This window comes from Polypterus senegalus, chromosome 7, assembly GCF_016835505.1.
Source record: "Polypterus senegalus isolate Bchr_013 chromosome 7, ASM1683550v1, whole genome shotgun sequence".
Taxonomy (NCBI): domain Eukaryota; kingdom Metazoa; phylum Chordata; class Cladistia; order Polypteriformes; family Polypteridae; genus Polypterus; species Polypterus senegalus.
The window spans coordinates 59,415,000-59,435,556 of record NC_053160.1 but is presented as its reverse complement, the minus strand read 5'-3'; the positions used below and the strand labels follow the sequence as shown (position 1 = coordinate 59,435,556).

General features: G+C 40.2%; 1 protein-coding gene across 3 annotated transcripts in view; it reads right to left on the bottom strand.

Moving 5' to 3' along the window:
* Positions 1-20,557, bottom strand: part of kif2a (kinesin family member 2A) — a 146,304-nt gene that overhangs the window by 70,621 nt on the left and 55,126 nt on the right. For all 3 annotated transcript variants that reach the window (XM_039758702.1, XM_039758703.1, XM_039758704.1), the window contains exon 3: positions 7,023-7,145. In XM_039758702.1, the coding sequence (XP_039614636.1) occupies positions 7,023-7,145 (123 nt within the window). The remainder of the gene's footprint in view (positions 1-7,022; positions 7,146-20,557) is intronic.

Sequence of the window (20,557 nt, the reverse complement as noted above, 5' to 3'; positions counted from 1 at the left end):
GCTTTGGAATAAGTCTATCTTGAGGGTTTAAGAAGCCACTTCCTAAATAATGTGATACATTACAATATTGTACATATCCCAAAATAACTTTTGCTGTATTAAAATTAAAACATGAGTATAGTAAAACCTAATTTTATAATCTCATACAATAAAACTATCAATCAGCAGTCAATATAACATCAAATTATCTTTATAAAACGACTATTCTAGAAACCAACATGGCATAATCTAAAATTGTGATGAGCACTTTCTGCTTTTCATATAATAACTGATTACTTTTTCAGCAGCTCTGCTTTAACTAAAACTGAAAAGAGATTTTAGGTGGATGACCATGGAATGTAAAGGTCCTCCCTTTTCTTGTCATAGTGGACTTACATTCTTTGTGTAGGCACGACAAACTCAATCCAATATAAATTTTTGAAACAGGAATGACGGGCAATAAAATAAACAACACTACTCCATACACACACACACACATACATATAATAATTAAAATGATTAAAACAAGTGAGATATTTGTTCTAAATAAAGCCCATATACAAATATCTAATTAAAAACCAATAACACAACTTTGCTGCCTAATAAGTAGTGCTGTGCGGTATACCAGTACTGATAAAGTAAAGAAAAAAGCAATTTTTAAAACGCTATGGTACCAGCAGCAAGTTACTTTCGGTACTAGAAGAGTACTATTGAAAGACCTTGTTCTCAGCCCTTTGTTCTTCCACTCTTCAATGCACTGTATTGGCACTGTAGACATTAAGATTCAGGCGCTGACGCGAGTGGCAGCCTTTCCAGCTGCTCTGTGTATGACTTTTATCTTTAAAATCTTTATCTTTCTACCTTTTTCTCTATTTTTCTTTATTTCACTGTTAACTCCTACCACTTTCTTTTATGTGGTCTCATTCCCTGGACACATTTTACTACTTGGAGATGGATTTTTTCACACTGAGACTCGTCTATTCAAGTACTCAACTTCAAGCGCTGAGAACAAATGCCCGTGCCGGTGTGGTTCCCTATTTACCAGACGAGGTAAGAAGGTAGTATCGAGGCAGCAGAGCTGGTGCTAAGATAAAAGCCAAGCATCTTGCAAGAAAGTTTTGCTACAAACCTTCGGTGCCTTCTGTGATACTGGGAAATGTGAGCTCACTACCAAATAAGACTGACAAACTGGCTGCACTGGTGAAAAATGTCAGGATCTACAGAGAATGCAGTTTGTTGTGTTTTAGTGAAACATGGCTAACACCTAACATCCCAGATGCTAACGTGGAGCTACCTGGGTTTAGCACAGTTAGAGCGGACAGATACGCAAGTACCTGTGGGAAGCAGAAAGGAGGACTTGCACTCTATGTCAATACAAGATGGTGCAACTCTGGACATGTAAACGTTAGAATCTCTACTTGCTGCAGGAACATCGAACTGTTGGCCGTAAGTTTGCGTCCCTATTACTTGCCCAGAAAGTTTGGACACATGATTGTTGTTATTATTTACATCCCCCCTCAAGCGAACACGAGAGACAGCGAGTGACGTCATCCATTCCGAAGTTGCTAAATTACAAACGCAGCACCCTGAGGCGCTTGTGCTAAGCGCTGGAGACTTTAACCATGTGACACTGGACAAAACATTACTTGCCTTTTCCCAGTATGTGGATTGTAACACCCGGGGAAATAGGACTACTGACCTACTGTATGCAAACGTTAAGAGACATGTACAGTTCCACCCTGCTGCCTGGCTTGGGAAAGCAGATCATAACCTGGTTCTGCTTCAGCCTCACTACAAACTAAGAGTGAGGGAGCTACCTACAACCACACGCTCATTCAGGAAGTGGTCCCCTGATGCAGAGCAGGCTCCGAGAGACTGCTTTGGAACTACTGACTGGGATATCCTGCAGGGATCACATTGAGAACACTGAGGATGTTGTTGACTGCACTACTGATTACATCAACGTCTGTATAGACATTTTAGTTCCAGTAAGAACAGTACGCTGCTATGCTAACAACAAGCCATGGATTGATTACAAGTGACATCAAGGGCCTTTTGAACCAGAAGAAAAGAGCTTTTAAAGGTGGTGATCAGCATGAGCTCAAGTGCATGTAGAAGGAACTCTGAGTCCAGCTCAGGGTGGCAAAGGAGCTGTACAGGAGAAAGCTGGAGCAGAAGTTGCAGAATAACAGCATGAAGGAAGTGTGGGATGGGATGAAGATCATCACTGGCTGCTGCTCAAAGTGGGGTGCCACCATCGAGAGAGATGTGGAGAGAGCAAACCAAACTTCAACAGGTTTGATCACCCTAACCCACTCTCACCTCGGAGTACTGCATCCTCCAACCAGGATGCCATCATCTATATGCTACACTGATCCCTCTCCCACTTGGACAGAGGCAGTGGTGCTGTAAGAATTATGTTTTTGGACTTCTCTAGTGCCTTCAACACCATCCAACCTCTGCTCCTTAGGGACAAGCTGACAGAGATGGGACTAGATTCACACCTGGTGGCATGGATCGTAGACTATCTTACAGACAGACCTCAGTATGTGCTTCTCGGGAACTGCAGGTCTGACATTGTGGTCGGCAACACAGGAGCACCGCAGGAGAACATACTTTCTCCGGTCCTTTTCAGCCTATATACATCAGACTTCCAATACAACTCGGAGTCCTGTCATGTGCAAAAGTTCACTGACGACACTGCTATCGTGGGCTACATCAGGAGTGGGCAGAAGGAAGAGTATAGGAAGCTAACCAAGGACTTTGTTAAATGGTGCAGCTCAAACCACTTACACCTGAACACCAGCAGGACCAAGGAACTGGTGGTGGATTTTAGGAGGCCCAGGTCCCTCATGGACCCCGTGATCATCATAGGAGACTATGTGCAGAGGGTACAGACCTATAACTACCTGGGAGTGCAGCTGAATGATAAATTGGACTGGACTGCCAATACTGCTGCTCTGTGTAAGAAAGGTCAGCACCGACTATACTTCCTTAGAAGGCTGGCATCCTTCAACATCTGCAATAAGATGCTGCAGATGTTCTACCAGATGGTTGTGGTGAGTGCCCTCTTCTACGCGGCGGTGTGCTGGGGAGGCAGCATAAAAAATGATGCCTCTCACCTGGACAAACGTGTGAGGAAGGCAGGCTCTATTGTAGGAATGAAGCTGGACAATTTAACATTGTGGCAGAGCGACAGGTGCTGAGCAGGCTCCTGTCAATCATGGAGAATCCACTGCATCCACTGAACAGTGTCATCTCCAGGAAAGAGGAGCACCTTCAACGACATACTGCTGCCACTGTCCTGCTCCACTGACAGACTGAGGAGTTCGCTCCTCCCCCACACTATGCGACTCTTCAATTCCACCCAGGGGGGTAAACGTTAACATTATTCAAATGTTGTCTGTTTTTACCTGCATTTTTATTACTCTTTAATTTAATGTTGTTTTTTGTATCAGTATGCTGCTGCTGGATTATGTGAATTTCCCCTTGGGATTAATAAAGTATCTATCTATCTAACTATTAAGGTCTGCATTGCCAAAGGGCCCAACTAATTCTTTTTGTGGCGCAGGGCTAAAATTTAACAGTAGTGAAAGGATGCGAGCGAGTTGACTTTATTCCTATGGTGCTGAGTGGGCGGTCAGCACTCGTTCATGAACATCTAAAAAAAAAATACTGAAAAATAAATGATATATGAATTTAATTTAATAATATAATTTATCATTGTTCTTATAATCAATATGGCTTCACTTTAAAACCACAGACAACCTGAAAATAAGATGCTTTCAAAAGCGGCCGGAACACTGTATATTCAAAACTTGACATATATTGCATACCATCAATCTTATTCATTATTATCTAATCAAGCAATTTGATTATTTTAAATAGTTTACATTCAATTACTCTGTAAACCATTTAAGGACTTGCAGGGTCCTTAAAAGGATAGAAGTTTTTTTAGAATACTGACAATATCTGAAGCAGAAATGAAGACTGCTTACATGCATTCTAACCTCATTGGCTTTAAAAATTATCCCTTTTTTTGGAACTTTTAGAAATATAATTAAGTGTCACCAATTAGTCTGTCCTTTCTTTTGATGAACTCTCTTCCTTTAAAGCAGTTTTGTGGTCTTCACAGCAAACATGAAGTTTAATTCTCACAGCCTACTCTCCTGATGGCAAATTCAACTTCCCACTATTTGCATCCTATTGAAAACATGGACATCATTATCATTATTATTATTTTGCTTGCTTGCAAATGTGTACCTTTCCTTTTGGGAGACCTTATGTTCTTTTGCGCTGGTGTTGAATAGGAACTCTGTCCTGTTTTTCAAGCTGTCACTTGCGTCAAACTGCCATGTGTTTTTCTTTTTTTTTTCAAGCAAACCTTGAGCTGCCCATGAGTAACATTAGCCACAACATATGTACTTGGTGCTTGGGGGTTGGTCAAAATCTAAAGGTCTGCTGTATTTGTTTACATAGTTTAAGTACAAATCAAGAAAAAATCCCAGCCAGACTACTGTTTCAAGTCTCAAAAAAAGGACACTGTCAGAAAAAAGAACTTCTAGTTACCCGTTATCCATTCATCTATTATTTTTTATAAACTTTATGAAGATCAACTCTGACTATATTGTGCAAAAGAAAGAAAAAGTCAAGATAATAACTCTTGTCTGTGTGACCCCCATTTTAACCAACTATGATATGAACCCAAAAAGTGACTTTTAAAAGGGAAGAACAGGAGTACAGTCGGAAGCAGAATGTAACCTGACGTGGGCACAAGAGAAAGTAAGTAGAAACAGACAGAGACAGGATGAAATTTTGTCAAGACCGGCCAGGAAGAAAGGCTGGAAGGTATGCTGTATTTTTAAACATTAGCTTGCAGCAAGGCAGTGATTATGTGGCTCAACAGGTGAAATGAGAGTTTGTGTGGTGCACACTGCACAGGGTAGGCATGTGTGTTGGGAAGGGTGCTTTGGAGGGTTATCCATTATTTGCTTCAGTACTGTTTCAGTACTCAAACTCCAGCCTGAAAAGCTTGTATTGATACCAAAGTCAAAATGTTAGCACCGGCCTTTCATAAATTAAAGTTGCACCAGCAGTGTTTTTTTTTATTTATTTCCTACTGTATTTAAATCATTTGGTTTTTTTTTTAATCTGCTTTACCAGCTTCAGTCCACTGCACAAGTGTTTACACTGTATGTTTTACATTTAGGTTGTTATTCAACACAAAAACAAATTCTTCTGCATTACTTATTTGCATTTTTCTTTTACATTCCTTTGGTAAAACTATTAAGAGTCTTGACAAAACATGGAGTAGCAGTCAAGCAAAAAGCACATTTAAAATCTAAAGAAAATGTAACACTGACAGGTGACTGCTGCTTGTTGGTAACTATACATGTACATCTGAAGTTAAAAATTGCTCACCTTAAATTGTTACTACTGGACATTTCAGAGTTCAAGTCACCACTTTCATACCACATTACATTCAGGATCTTTTATTTACATGCAAGGCAAATAATTAGCTCAGTTCCTAAAGGAAATAATACTGTAAACATGTTACAAATGGGTTTAAAACCCCATTTTAAACTGCAAAATCAGACACAGTACTTTACAAACTTTACAAAAAATGTTTCACTTAAAAACACCATTTCCCGTGGCAAATGAATGTATAAAATTACTATAAAAAACAACATTGAAAAATACTGAATAGACAATGGACTTCAGTTATAGTGCCACTGATTAATCGGATGTATGAGAATTACTATGTACTTTTTTGTATACAATACAAAGTGTTTTTTTATTTAAATCAGGTGCTAATATTAGTTTCCTGGAGCTCCTTACTCTTGAACTTGTCACATATAATTGCACATCACTAAAGCATACGTGTCGTTGGACAAATGTTGCTTTTCCTATTGGCTGGCCCTAGCTTTTGTTCATGGTCACTGCAAAACACAATTTTAGAGGAAACTGTATTCTTATGAATTGAAACGGGTAATTAATAAGAATAATGGAAATTTTGGGATCCTTTGCTACTGTATTTATTATTATATGTTTATGATTTTCATTTGTTTACTTCATTCCGTAAAGCATTACTTTCTAATATTTTGTCAGATGTATGTTTAATTTTTTTTTTTTGCCATAGCCATACAATAAACCTGTTAACACTGAATCATGTTGTACTTTCACTTACTGCAATGCAACAAACTGAACATTTTAATTTGGGGTTGTTTTCAGTAGTAACAAAATAAAAGCTGATACTATTGATTAGAGACTTATTAAATGATTGGCTGGGGGTTGGTACGGCATACTTCAGTAACCTGGCAACCCTGTGATGTGTTACAAATTTTACATGACATTTTAGACTAGCAGTACGCTTAGAGTTGAAGTTTAGAGGAGATGAATTAATGCATTCTGAGATATTTAGCTATAAATTTATTCTTCCAGTCCATAAAGGGTTAAGTTTAATTTGGCACAGTATATACATTTTCAAAATGATCAGCAATGTAAAATCTATCCTGTGACTCAAGGGGCATTTCAACCTTAGATAATTTCTGTAGTTTTCCTAAGTGACGGATGCTTTTTTAAATTATTTAACTTATTTACTAATTGGTTGGTATATTGGTCGAAAGAATATGAATTTCATGTGTGCACTGAATACATGCTAATACCACAATTCTCATAACCTCAGAGTTCGCACTGTAAAATGGTTTATTCTTTGATGGCATTAAATAAAACACTAATTTTCACTGCTAGGATGTCCAGTCTCAGTTTTTCCCTAACTCTCAGAGTGCACGCTCTAACAAAGGTTTGGACTGTAATACGTTCTTCCCCAAATGATGCTGAACAATGCCTTTCAAAAATGTCAAAACCTAGAGTATAATAGTTATGAGCACCACTAACAATTTATTTCTAACACAATGTTAAATGATAAAATAAATTATTATTGGACATTTGCTAATAAATTGTAAACAGAAAATTTGGAATTAGACAACTTATGCATACAGTCGTGTATGAAACAAACTTTCAAGCATGCAATACATTCTAACCTTTGAAAACTTGTTAACTTTGGCAGAACTTGGAGTAGGCGGAGGTGGTGTTTCGGGACTTGGTGCAATATCCTCATCTGGTGCTATGTCAGGATTTAGTGCAAATATACTTTCAAGGTCAATCTGAAGGGAAACAAAACATAAGTTTTGCAGTTATTATTGTTAGAAATGACAATGCAAAAAAAAAACAAAAAAACACACACACACAAAAACAAGTACACATCTAAATTACTGAAACCTGACAAATACAGTGATCTGAATTACCACATTTAAAGTTCCAACCTATTATCAAACACCCACAAATGTTGCACAAGTCAAGTAGTTTCTCAAGAGTTCTGCCTGGTTGTAGCTACTACTTCTAAGAATGTCATGCAAATCACTCTTGGGCCATGACCAGGCATGTTGATGACTGCTTGCAAGAGATAATAAAACTTAAAGCTGTATTGATTAGAGCTTTGTACAAATGTAAGGGAAAAGATGTTTAGGAAAAAGGCCCAAGTCAAAGAACAATCCAACACCCAAGTCCTTAACAGAAAATGAGGTACAAGAAGACATACCACAATGGCTGATATTGGAATAAGGTTACGGTGGAGCAGTGAACATGGATTCTAGTCGCTCATATTTCTAGCAGATCAAGGTTATTAACCTATCTAGATCATGTGGATGACATTTGCTACCAAGCTTTCCCACTGCACAGGCTCCAGTCAAGCCCATCACCATCCATTTTTTTAAGTCCTGAAGAATCAGCTAATGATGAAAAGAACAAGATTATGAATCCAAAGTTGTCTAGTCAAAATTCCAGCTACAGTGACTGGATACTTAAAGGTCATCATAAACAGAAAAGCGCAGTTCAGCGGCTTACCCTGCATGGAGAAAGACTTTCACAGGTATGTTAAGAGTTCCCACCCCCACTCCTCAGGCGAGATCATCTCTACGAATCAATTCCCGAGAGGGGATGTACTGAGTATGTACGTGGGCTTCCCGATTAATTTTAAACTTGCATCTCCTTGGTTTGGGACGTATGAAAAAATATGCGGTTAACGCAGAATCATGTTACGTTATTTTTAAAACCTTTCCTTTTCTTAGCACAAGCACAGCTGAGAAGCTTCGATGCATGTACTCCATAACAAAAAAAAAAAAACGCATTTAATCACACTTTCAATTCCAAGCAAAGGGGAACTTTCGTCAATGCATGATTTCCTGGTACATCGATTACACTGATGCACACATCACAGATACAAAAATGTTACAGTCGGAATGAAGCGCGTTCCTATGACTGATCGGAGGAAAACTTCATTTAAAAAAACTACCCGAGTGAAGCCTTGATAAAAGCATGGTTTTGTGCACACTGAAAAGCAAGCAAAATTAGATGCATTACAGAAAGCGGACTTTGAGGCTCTTACTGGGGATCATTGGATTTCCGTGACCGTTAGTAATTCTAATTACATCTAATTACAAAATGTACAATGACCACACTGTTTTAACCTAATGTACAAAATATATACGTTATTTTTAAAATTTTTCCTTTTCTTTTTAATAACTTTTTACACACTACTTCTCCGCTGCGAAGCGCGGGTATTCTGCTAGTTAAATAAAAACTAAATAAACAAGTTGGGTAAATTTACTAGTTAGAACAATTAAAGGATTATGAACAAAACAAACTAAGACATTTTTTAATGAAAAAACTGCAATCATTTCCAACAACTTGTAGAAACAACGCAAACAAAGCCTAGAAAAACAGTCTCTCTTTCTCTCAGAAAAGGTGGAAATGGCTGCGCCATTTGATTGATTTATGTTAAGAGATTAAATGGAACTATTAATTAATAAACTGAAATTTTTGTTGGGAAAACAGAATTGTCATGCTGCACAATAGCTGAAAGACTTAAATTTGAGATGTGCTGTTTACTTAAAAAAACAAAAGAAGCAGTACAGTAGACCCCTGCGAAGTTAAAAGGGCATATATATATATATATATATATATATATATATATATATATATATATATATATATATATATATATATATATATATATATATATATATATATATATATAAACTGCTCAAAAAATTAAAGGAACACTTTGAAAACACATCAGATTTCAATGGGAAAAAGAAATCCTCCTGGATATCTATACTGATATATACTGGGTAATGTGTTAGGAACGAAAGGATGCCACATCGTTTGATGGAAATGAAAATGATCAACCTACAGAGCCCTGAATTCAAAGACGCCCCAAAAATCAGAGTGAAAAAATTATGTGGCAGGCTAGTCCATTTTGCCAAAATTTAATTGCAGCAACTCAAAATTGTACGCAGCACTTTGTATGGCCCCTGTGTTCTTGTATACATGCCTGACAACATTGGTGCATGCTTCTAATGAGATGACAGATGGTGTTGTGGGGGATCTCCTCCAAGATCTGGACCAGGGCATCACTAAACTCCTGGACAGTCTGAGGTGCAACCTGGTGGCATTGGATGGACCAAAACATAATGTCCTACAAGTGTTCTATTGGATTTAGGTCAGGAAAGTGTGGTGGCCAGTCAATGGTATCAATTCCTTCATCCTCCAGGAACTGCCGGCACAGTCTCACCACATGAGGCCAGGAATTGTCATGCACCAGGAGCCACTGTACCAGCATAGGGTCTGACAATGGGTCCAAGGATTTCATCCTGATACCTAATGGCAGCCAAGGTGCCTTTGTCAAGCCTGTAGCGGTCTGTGTGACCCTCCATGGATATGCCTCCCCAGACAATCATTAACCCACCACCAAACTGCTCATGCTGAATGATGTTACAGGCAGCATAATGTTCTCCATGGCTTCTCCAGACCCTTTCACTTCTGTCACGTGCTCAGGGTGAACCTGCTCTCATCTGTAAAAAGCACAGGGCACCAGTCACCAATCTGCCAATTCTGGTATTCTATGGCGAATGCCAATCGAGCTGCATGCTGCTGGGCAGTGAGCTCAGGGCCCATTAGAGGACATGGGGCCCTTGGGTCACCCTCATGAAGTCTTTCTGGTTGTTTGGTCAGAGACATTCACACCAGTGGCCTGCTGGAGGTCATTTTGTAGGGCTCTGGCAGTGCTCATCCTGTTCCTCCTTGCCCAAAGGAGCAGATACTGGTCCTGCTAATGGGTTATGGACCTTCTATGGCCCTCTCCAGCTCTCCTTGAGTAACTGCTTGTCTCCTAGAATCTCCTCCATGCCCTTGAGACTGTGCAGGGAGACACAGCAAACCTTCTGGCAATGACACATATTGATATGCCATCCTGGAGAAGTTGGACTACCTGTGCAACCTCTGTAGGGTCCAGGTATCGCCTCATGCTACCAGTAGTGACACTGACTGTAGCCAAATGCAAAACTAGTGAAGAAATAGTCAGAAAAGATGAGGAGGGAAAAATGTCAGTGGCCTCCACCTGTTAAACAATTCCTGTTTTGGGGTCATCTCATTGTTGCCCCTCTAGTGCATCTGTTGTTAATTTCATTAACACCACAGCAGCTGAAACTGATTAACAACCCCCTCTGCTAATTAACTGACCAGATTAATATCCCATAAGTTTCATTGACTTTATGCTATACTCTGATTAAAAGTGTTCCTTTAATTCTTTTGAGCAGTATATATATATATATATATATATATATATATATATATATATATATATATATATATATATATATATATATATATATATACACATACACACATCTACTTTAAATATTCCAACTCTGACTTTATATACTCAGGTTTTGACTTTATATATTCGGGAATGACTTTATATACTCCAGTGCTGACTTTATATATTCAAGTTTTGACTTTATATATTCTGACGCTGACTTTATATATTCAGAAAATCAATGTATTTGCCTGTTTGGCACCCCATAATACACATATATCTACATATATACATCTACAGATATAGATATAGATATATATATAGATATATATATATATATATACACATATATACACATACATATATATATATATATATATATATATATATATATATATATATATAAATATATATATATACACATACACACAAGGACAAAATTGTTGGTACCCTTCAGTCAATGAAAGAAAAACTCAAAATGGTCACAGAAATAACTTTAATCTGACAAAATTAATAATAAATAAAAATTCTATGAAATTTAACCAATGAAAGTCAGACATTGATTTTCAACCATACTTCAACAGAATTATTTAAAAAAATAAACTCATGAAACAGGCCTGGACAAAAATGATGGTACCCCATGTGCTCCTGTGTAGTATAATTATCTCCTGTACCGTCGTCAGTCCACACCTTGAACCTGTCCCAGTCATTCAATACATAAGACACAATGTTCCTCCGGATATCAAGAGTGAGCCTGATATGGCCGTGCAATATGTAACAAACAGAATGGAAAAGGTAGATGGTATCTCGGGGCATGGAAACCACTCGGTAAGTGACAGTTCTTTGATCGATAGAATTTCTTGAAGATGGGCCCATAAGTAACAAAGACTGTTGAAAAGTTCAATATGGCGGCCGACAGTGGCATCATACCACCGAAATAAGTACGTACATTGGTTTCAGTTAGTGCAGGGAAGCCGCTAACCAAATTTCGAGAAGATGGGGCCATAAATAAAAAAGTTCAACATGGCGGACGTTGTCGACCGTTATGACCGTTACGTGTAGAATTTTGAAATGAAACCTGCTTAACTTTTGTAAGTAAGCTGTAAGGAATAAGCCTGCCTGCCTTCTACCTACAAGGGAAGTTGGAGAATTAGTGATAAGTGAGTCAGTGAGTGAGTCAGTCAGTGAGGGCTTTGCCTTTTATTAGTATAGATATACACACATACATATATCTATACTAATAAAAGGCAAAGCCCTCACTCACTCACTCACTCACTCACTCACTCATCACTAATTCTCCAACTTCCCGTGTGGGTGGAAGGCTGAAATTTGGCAGGTTCATTCCTTACAGCTTCCTTATAAAAGTTGGGCAGGTTTTATATCGAAATTCTACGCGTAATGGTCATAACTGGAAGCAGTTTTTCTCCATTTACTGTAATGGAGATGAGCTTCAACGCCGTGGGGGCGGAGTTTCGTGTGACATCATCACGCCTCCCACGTAATCACGCAGTACATAGAAAACCAGGAAGACCTCAAAAGCGCTCAAGAAAACATGCATTATATAATTGAGAAGGCAGCGAAACAATAAGAAGCGAGCGAGTGACATATACAACCATATTCATGAGTTCTGCTACTTCGGAAACAAAGCACGATGTAAACCTACACTTTAAATTAAGTTCATAGACAGGCTGCCGCTGGCGTTTGTAATTTAGTGCCTGCCCATATAAGGCCGTCCGTCAGCGGCAATCCAATAGCAAACTGCCACGGGTAAATATTCACGGGTGAAGGACTGTGCTTATGGAGAGGAAGATGAGATGGTCAGGGTGGTGTTTGACACAAACTCAGCGAAACTGCGAGAGAAAGTTTTAAGTGCCAGGACTAAGGTAACATTAAATAAAGCTATGGACATAGCACGAGATGGCACCAGCACAGCTGGGAACCTTCGATGCAAGTACACGAGTGGCTCACGTGAACTGGCGCGGTGCACAGATAAAAGTAACAGTTCCAAAGAGCTGAACAAAACCGAATTACACAATTGAAAGGCAGCAAAAAATATGAAGCGTCTGATAAGCATATTCATAAATGCAGCTACTTTGGAAACAAAGCACACGGTGGAAAAAGTCAATGTCCCACTAAAGGAAGACAGTGTAAAAACCCGTGCATGCAGTGTGTCAGGTCTCAGATAAAGAAGAAGGCGAGCTGTTTATTGATGCAGTAAGAAACGAATCGATGAATGAAACCTGTCATTTTTACAGCGATTGACAAACACGGAATGTAACTTGAACACAACACATCCGACAAATACGAACCTGATTGAAAGAAATAATGATAATCAAATCCTTGATGACAGCAACACTCAGTAACACTCACAAAACAAATACTGTATATTGACAGTCATGTTACGTTATTTTAAAATGTTCCCTTTTCTTTTCTACCTTTTTAACACACTACTTCTCCGCTGCGATGCGCGGGTATATATATATATATATATATATATGTATATATATATATATATATATATATATATATATATATATATATATATATATATATATATATATATATATATATATATATACATACCCGCTCTACATACTCGAATAATGGATACTTTATTAGCCATCAATGATTGTTTTGGTAGCGCCATACTCAGTGTATTCATTAGATGAGCGGTAAAAAGTAAGAGCGAGGGAGGATGACTCATTGAGGCATGCAGGCTGTAGTCTTGGCGTCAACTCTATCTGAATTGCGATCACATTTGAAAAAATATATCTTTTCAAGTTCTATTTAGTCCATATGTGTCAAACTCAAGGGGCGGGCCACATCCGCCCGCGTGTAATTATATCCGCCCCGAGATCATTTTATATACTGTATTATTGTTATTAAAGCCGGGTATATGAAGCGCTGGTAACACAATAAACTACACATCCCATAATGCAGCGCTTCAGCTGCCTTGCGAACACTTACGCGTTAATCAAGTCTACCTTATGATGCTGCAAGTTATTGCGAAGCTAGAGTTATTAGCACTGAGTTTGCACGCGCTTTGGTGACTTTGAAGAACAAAAAGTCCGTCTACATGCGGTTCGAACCTTGTGCATGTTTGGTAGCACATATCTGTGTGAGAAGCTCTTCTCAGTGATAAAGACTAACAAAACAGCACACAGGAGTCGCCTCACTGATGAGCACCTGCAATTCATCCTGAGAATCTCCACAACACAGAACCTCACACCAAACAGAAGCGAACTTGTGGCCAAAAAGATGCCAGGCGTCCAGCTCTAAAATGACATATGAGCAAAGACAACTGAATGATTTGATTTGTTATTGCACGTAAGAGCGGAGTCAACCGTTTTAACAAACAGCGTATTGCACTGATACTGAAATAGCTGTGTGTGTATATATGTAGATATGTATGTATATGTATATATATGTTTATATATGTGTGTGTGTATGTATATATATATACTAGCAAAATACCCGCGCTTCGCAGCGGAGAAGTAGTGTGTTAAAGAAGCAATGAAAAGAAAAGGAAACATTTTGAAAATAACGTAACATGATTGTCAATGTAATTGTTTTGTCACTGTTGTGAGTGATGAGTGTTGTTGTCATATACATATATATATATATATATATATATATATATATATATATATATTTACACACACACACATAAACATATATATATATATGCATATCTATACATATACACATATATACATACATATATATCTACATATATACACATACATACATACACACACACATATATAAACATATATATACATATACATACATATCTACATATATACACACACAGCTATTTCGTATCAGTGCAATACGCTGCTTGTTAAAACGGATGACTCCGCTCTTACGTGCAAGTCTGCGTGGATATTATGAACTATCGTATTTGTTCAAGTTCTATTTAAATTTTAAATAGAAGGAATTTTTATTTAGTCGACAGAAATATCTTTGGTAGGAATGGTAAAACAGACAGGAATATTATTCGTGAATAAATCAACTCAAACCTTAAACAACTTATAATATTTTGCTCTCCATAAAAATATATCCTGTCTAAATTATACAAGTTAGAAATAAAGTAAACGTTAAAAGAACAAACATTCAAATTTCTTTACTCTTATGTAATTTTATATAAAAATAAACTTAGATTTTAAATATCCCAAAAGATTTTGCTCTCCATAAAAATATATCCTGTCAAAATTATACAAATTCAAATATGAACATGCTGCATAACAAAACCTGGAAATATAAATAAAATGTGTTCCTTTCAGCAATAACAAATCAAATCATTCAGTTGTCTTTGCTCATATGTCATTTTAGAGCTGGACGCCTGGCATCTTTTTTTGGCCACAGGTTCGTTTCTGTTTGCTGTGAGGTTCTGTGTTGTGGAGATTCTCAGGATGGATTGCAGGTGCTCATCAGTGAGGCGACTCCTGTGTGCTGTTTTGTTAGTCTTTATCACTGAGAAGAGCTTCTCACACAGATATGTGCTACCAAACATGCACAAGGTTCGAGCCGCATGTAGACGGACTTTTTTTGTTCTTCAAAGTCACCAAAGCGCCGTGCAAACTCAGTGCGCAGTGCGCTCAGTTTATCAGCAAAGTGCGTATTTGGGAACACCGTAGTGACGACTTGGTTTAACATTACTTGGCAACAGGGAAAGTGGGGCAAGGTGAACTGGTGCATTTGTGTCTCCCATAAAAGCAGCTTCACTTGAAATCACTTTGTGATTGTGCACGGGTTAAAAGCGTCCGCTGAAGTGTCAGATTCTTATTTAATTATGCTGCTTTCTGTATCTTCTGCATTGCATTCAGGTTACCCTGATGTTTTGTCTTATAGTGCCGTCTTAGATTAAATTCTGTAATTACAGCCACATTAGCTCCACAAATGAGACACACGGGTTCAGTAAACATATACTCAGCCTCCCATCGGTTTTTAAAGGCTCTATTTTCAGAATCAACTTTTCTCTTCAGCATCGTGTGAGCTAGCTTCACAATAACTTGCAGCATCATAAGCTAGACTTGATTAACGTGGTAAGTGTTGGCAAGGCAGCTGAAGCGCTGCATTATGGGATCTGTAGTTTATTGTGTTACCAGCGCTTCATATACCGGGCTTTAATAACAATAATACAGTATATAAAATGATCTCGGGCGGATATAATTACACGCCGGGCCGGATGTGGCCCGCTGCCCTTGAGTTTGACACATATGGACTAAATAGAACTTGAAAAGATATATTTTTCAAATGTGATCGCGCAATTCAGATAGAGTTGACGCACTACAGCCTGCATGCCTCAATAAGTCATCCTCCCTCGCTCTTACTTTTTACCGTTCATCTAATGAATACACTGAGTATGGCTTTACCAAAACAATCATTGATGGCGAATAAAGTATCCATTATTCGAGTATGTAGATCGGGATTATATATATACATATATATATATATATATATATATATATATATATATATATATATATATATATATATATATATATATACCCGCATAACGCAGCGGAGAAGTAGTGTGTTAAAAAAGCTAGAAAAAGAAAAGGGAACATTTTAAAAATAACGTAACATGACTGTCAATATACAGTATTTGTTTTGTGAGTGTTACTGAGTGTTGCTGTCATCAAGGATTTGGTTATCATTATTTCTTTCAATCAGGTTCGTATTTGTAGGATGTGTTGTGTTCAAGTTACATTCCCTGTTTGTCAATCGTTGTAAAGATGACAGGTTTCATTCATTGATTCGTTTCTTACTGCATCAATAAACAGCTCGTCTTCTTCTTTATCTGAGACCTGACACACTGCATGCACGGGTTTTTTACACTGTCTTCCTTTAGCGGGACATTGACGTTTTCCAACGTGTGCTTTGTTTCCGCAGTAGTTGGATTTATGAATATGCTTATATGTATCAGGCGCTTCATATTTTTGCTGCCTTTTCAATTGTGTAATTCGGTTTTGTTCAGCTCTTTGGAACTGTTGCTTTTATCTGTGCACTGCGCCAGTTCACGTGAGCCGCTTCGGTGTACATGCATCGAAGGTTCCCAGCTGTGCTGGTGCCATCTCGTGCTATGTCCATGGCTGTATTTAATGTTACCTTAGTCCTGGCACTTAAAACTTTCTCTCGCAGTTTCGCTGAGTTTGTGAGTTTTAACCCTGACCATCTCATCTTCCTCTCCATAAACACAGTCCTTCACCCGTGAATATTTACCCGTGGGAGTTTGCTATTGGATTGCCGCTGACGGACGGCCTTATATGGGCAGGCACTAAATTACAAACGCCAGTGGCAGCCTGTCTATGAACTTAATTTAAAGTGTAGGTTTACATCGTGCTTTGTTTCCGAAGTAGCATCATGAATATGGTTGTATATGTCACCGCCGCTTCTTATTGTTTCGCTGCCTTCTCAATTATATAATGCATGTTTTCTTCAGCGCTTTTTTGAGGTCTTCCTGGTTTTCTATGTACTGCGTGATTACGTGGGAGGCGTGATGATGTCACACGAAACTCTGCCCCACGGCGTTGAAGCTCATCTCCATTACAGTAAATGGAGAAAAACTGCTTCCAGTTATGACCATTACGCGTAGAATTTCGATATAAAACCTGCCCAACTTTTGTAAGGAAGCTGTAAGGAATGAACCTGCCAAATTTCAGCCTTCCACCCACACGAGAAGTTGGAGAATTAGTGATGAGTCAGTGAGTGAGTGAGTGAGTGAGTGAGTGAGGGCTTTGCCTTTTATTAGTATAGATATGTGTTTGTGTGTATATATGTAGATATATATGTATGTATATATGTGTATATATATATGTATGTATATATATATATATATATGTATATATATATATATATATATATATATATATTTATATATGACAACAACACTCATCACTCACAACAGTGACAAAACAATTACATTGACAATCAGGTTACGTTATTTTCAAAATGTTTCCTTTTCTTTTCATTGCTTCTTTAACACACTACTTCTCCAAGGCTGGTATTTTGCTAGTATATATATATATATACACACATACATATAAATACATATATATATATATATATATATATATATATATATATATATATATATATATATTATATATATATATATATTGTCACGCGTGAGTAGGAGACTGCGGAAGGACCTTGAACCGCTTCGAAAGATGTTCGCCGGCAGGGAGTGGCGGGTACTAACCTTTCTCCTTTAATGTCTTCCAGGAAAAGAGACACTCCGCCATCATAAGCCTTCCCACAGTACGTCTACTTCCGCCCTGCCCCCGCCATCTTTCCTGACGTCAGTAGTCCCATCCTCCTTCACGGTTCCTTCCCAGCATTCCTCCACTTCCGGCACCTCCCCTATAAAATGGCCGCCGACGCCTCAGAATGGTGTCGCGCAAATGAACTGTTTTGTTTATATTTGACCCGATTTTTGATTTATTGAATTGTGGATTGTCTGCAATATACGGGGCCGGAAAACCCCAAACCTTTATGCTGTTTGTTGTTACATCTTTTACAGTGACGTAGTCAGCAGGATACAAGTCCGAGAGCGATGACTAAAGGACAAGACCTAAACACAGTGCTGCAGGGAATGAACGCCCAGATCCTGGCCCTGCAGCAAGCGCAAGCCGCTACCACCCGCGAGTTGGAGGAAACGAAGGCCAGGTTGGCAGAAGCCCGAAGGGTAAGAGCCGATCTGCCTCGTCCAACGCCCCCGCCTCTGGTACCCATGACAGAGGCAGATGACATCGAGTCTTACCTGGGCATATTTCAAATGGACGGCCTCCCGAAATGGGCCGTGTGGGCGTCCATTCTGGCGCCCTACCTGAAGGGACCCGTGCAGCGGGCTTATTATGACCTCCCCGAGGAGGATGCCGCGAGTCACGACCTCCTAAAGCAGGAAATCCTGGCACGTTACGGCATCACGGCCGGCGAGCAGGCGACCGAATGGCGGAGCTGGCAGTTTGACCAGAACCACCCTATCCAGTAATTTTGGGACAAGACTGGTCGCACAGAAAACTCAGTAAGACGAACACCGCTCCCGGGGCCTCGCTAGGTCTAGTGATGAGGAGGCGAGGCACACCTCCTACGGTCTCCATGCCGTGCTCTGGGGCAGGCCCTAGTGACGCAGGCCCATCGGGGGACGTTTCTCAGGCGACGGACCCTGACCCGGAAGTATCCGCCAGGGAAGGGACAAGCCAGGGAACACTTCCGCCAACCCGCTCACAAGACCCCCTGAGCAATTTGGACCATCAATTTCGGTCCACGCCTGCCTCATTTAAAAGGGAGCAGTGGAACGACGATTCCCTGCAGTTTGCCCGGAATGCGATTGTTCTTCCAGGCAGCTCACAAGCTGACGGTTCCATGCCACGTGAGTACTTCTTTGTGCTGGAGAATGATCTGTTGTATCGGGTGGCAACCCACGAGGGTAAGGTGCGTAAATTGCTGCTAGTGCCGCATACCTTCCGGCGGGAGGTATGTGAACTAGCTCACGCTCACCTCCTAGGCGCCCACCTCGGGGCCGAAAAAACATTGGACAGAATCAAGCTCTGCTTTTACTGGCCCGGGATCAATGAGGAGGTCCGGCGCTTCTGTCAATCCTGTCCGGAATGTCAGATTCACCAGATTCCTAGGAGGGACTGCGCTCCTCTCGCCCCAATACCCCTGATAGAAATCCCGTTTGACAGAATAGGGGTGGATTTAGTAGGACCCCTGGAACCCTCTAACCGTGGCCATAAATACATATTGGTCATGGTGGATTACACGACCCGATACCCAGAGGCGGTTCCCCTGCATTCCACTAATACCAAAAATATCGCACCGGAATTAGTCAACTTATTTTCCCGAGTGGGTTTCCCCAAAGAAGTCCTCACGGACCAGGGTACTCCCTTTACCTCAGATACGTTCAGGGAGGTTGCCAGATTACTGCGAATAAAGCACCTGAAGAAGTCTGTCTACCACCCCCAAACAGACGGGTTGGTGGAGCGCTTTAACCAGACGCTTAAACAGATGCTCCGCAAGGTAGTCAGCGGCGATAGCAGGAATTGGGACCAGCTCCTACCGCTCGTGATTTTTGCATACCGGAAGGTGTCCCAGGCCTCTACGGGTTTCTCCCCTTTTGAATTATTGTACGGGCGGCAACCCCAGGGACTTTTAGACATACTAAAAGAGGGCTGGGAGGCTGAGGCCCTTCCCGCCTCCAATATATTGGAGTATGTGGCGCAACTGCGGGACAGGCTCGCTAAAATCAGGCCCTTCCTAAAGGACCACGTGACTCTTGCGCAGGCAGCGCAGGCCCGGTGTTACAACCGCAACTCTGTCCTCCGGGAGTTCCGCCCGGGGGATTGAGTGATAGTGCTCGTTCCTACCTCCCTCTCCATGTTGCTAGCTCACTGGCAGGGGCCATACGAGGTTAAGGAAACAAAGGGGCTTGTCGACTATTTAGTTAAGCAACCTAATTGTCGACCGAGCGAGAGGATCTACCATGTCAATTTGTTGAAACCTTGGAAGGACAGGGAGGAGTCTCCCGACACTCGTAGATCTCTCTCCCTATTCGCTAGCACGTCTGCCCTTAACCTCGGTGACGAGCCGACACCCTTACAGCGGTGAGAGATAACTCAGGCTATCCACGCCATCCCCAAAGTAGTGAGCGAGTCACCGGGCCGGACCTCGCTGATTGCGAACTATATAGTCACGGACCCCGGAGTAATCGTCCGGGAGAGGCCCTATAGACTCCCGGAGGCAAAACGTGCCGAAGTGGAACTGGAGGTGCAACGAATGTTGGATATGGACATTATTGAGGAAAGCCATAGCCCTTGGTCCAGTCCGAGGACATTTCCAAGCCGGACGGCTCCTGGAGGTTCTGCAATGACTTTAGACGTCTGAACCAGGTCTCCAAGTTCGACGCCTACC